The sequence below is a fragment of the Monoraphidium neglectum genome (assembly GCF_000611645.1).
Source record: "Monoraphidium neglectum strain SAG 48.87 unplaced genomic scaffold scaffold01745, whole genome shotgun sequence".
Lineage (NCBI taxonomy): Eukaryota > Viridiplantae > Chlorophyta > Chlorophyceae > Sphaeropleales > Selenastraceae > Monoraphidium > Monoraphidium neglectum.
Genome location: NW_014011883.1, coordinates 11,965 through 12,653, shown reverse-complemented (window position 1 = coordinate 12,653; position 689 = coordinate 11,965). Strand labels below are relative to the sequence as shown.

At 77.8% G+C, this 689-nt stretch overlaps 1 protein-coding gene across 1 annotated transcript in view; it reads left to right on the top strand.

Annotated features, from left to right (window-relative positions):
- Positions 1-269: 269 nt before the first annotated feature.
- MNEG_8884 (hypothetical protein) overlaps positions 270-689 on the top strand; it is a gene marked incomplete at both ends in the record, with an annotated part of 1,668 nt that continues 1,248 nt past the window's right edge. Inside the window, one exon of the mRNA XM_014042646.1 lies at positions 270-604. Within this exon, the coding sequence (XP_013898100.1) occupies positions 270-604 (335 nt within the window). The remainder of the gene's footprint in view (positions 605-689) is intronic.

Here is a 689-nt window from a genome sequence, read left to right as displayed (position 1 = left end):
CCCGGGGCTGCGCGTCGGCCGCGGCCGCGGCGCGGGAGGAGGGGGGTTGGTCTCTGGACGAGCCAGGGGCGGAGGAGGGCGAGGGGCAGGCGCTGCTGGAGGTCGTCGTAGTGGCCGGCGGCGACAGCTTCAAGCGCAGCGGCGGGGGCGGGGGCGGGGGCAGCGGCGGCGCGTCTGTTTCGCAGAGGGCGGGCGCGGCGGCCGGCAGCCTGGTGGTCGCCACCGCGGCGGGCGGCGCGGGCGGCGCCGCGTCGGCTGTGCCCGACCTGATGCTCTTCTCCCCCGGCCCCGCCGCCGCCGCTGGCGCCACGGGAACAGCAGCGGCAGGGGCAGCGGTAGCAGCGGCAGCGGTAGCAGCAGCAGCTGCGCCCCTGGAGGATTGGCTCCGCGCCAGCGAGGAGGGGGGGGCCGAGGGCGGCCGGCGCGGCGCGCCGTTGCAGCTCGCGGGTGCTCTGCCTCAAGAGCAGCAGCAGCAGCAGCAGCAGCAGCAGCAGCAGCAGCAGCAGCAGCAGCAGCAGGAGGAGGAGCAGGAGCAGCAGGAGGGCACCGGCGCGCCACACGTGCGCGTTGCCGTGCCTGCGGCGCTGGATCTGGAGGCGCTGCTGTTTGACGAGCAGCTCACGCCGCATGCGCGTGCGGAGCGGCTGGCGCGCGCGATCCAGGGCGCGCGCGGCGGCGGCGCTGACGGG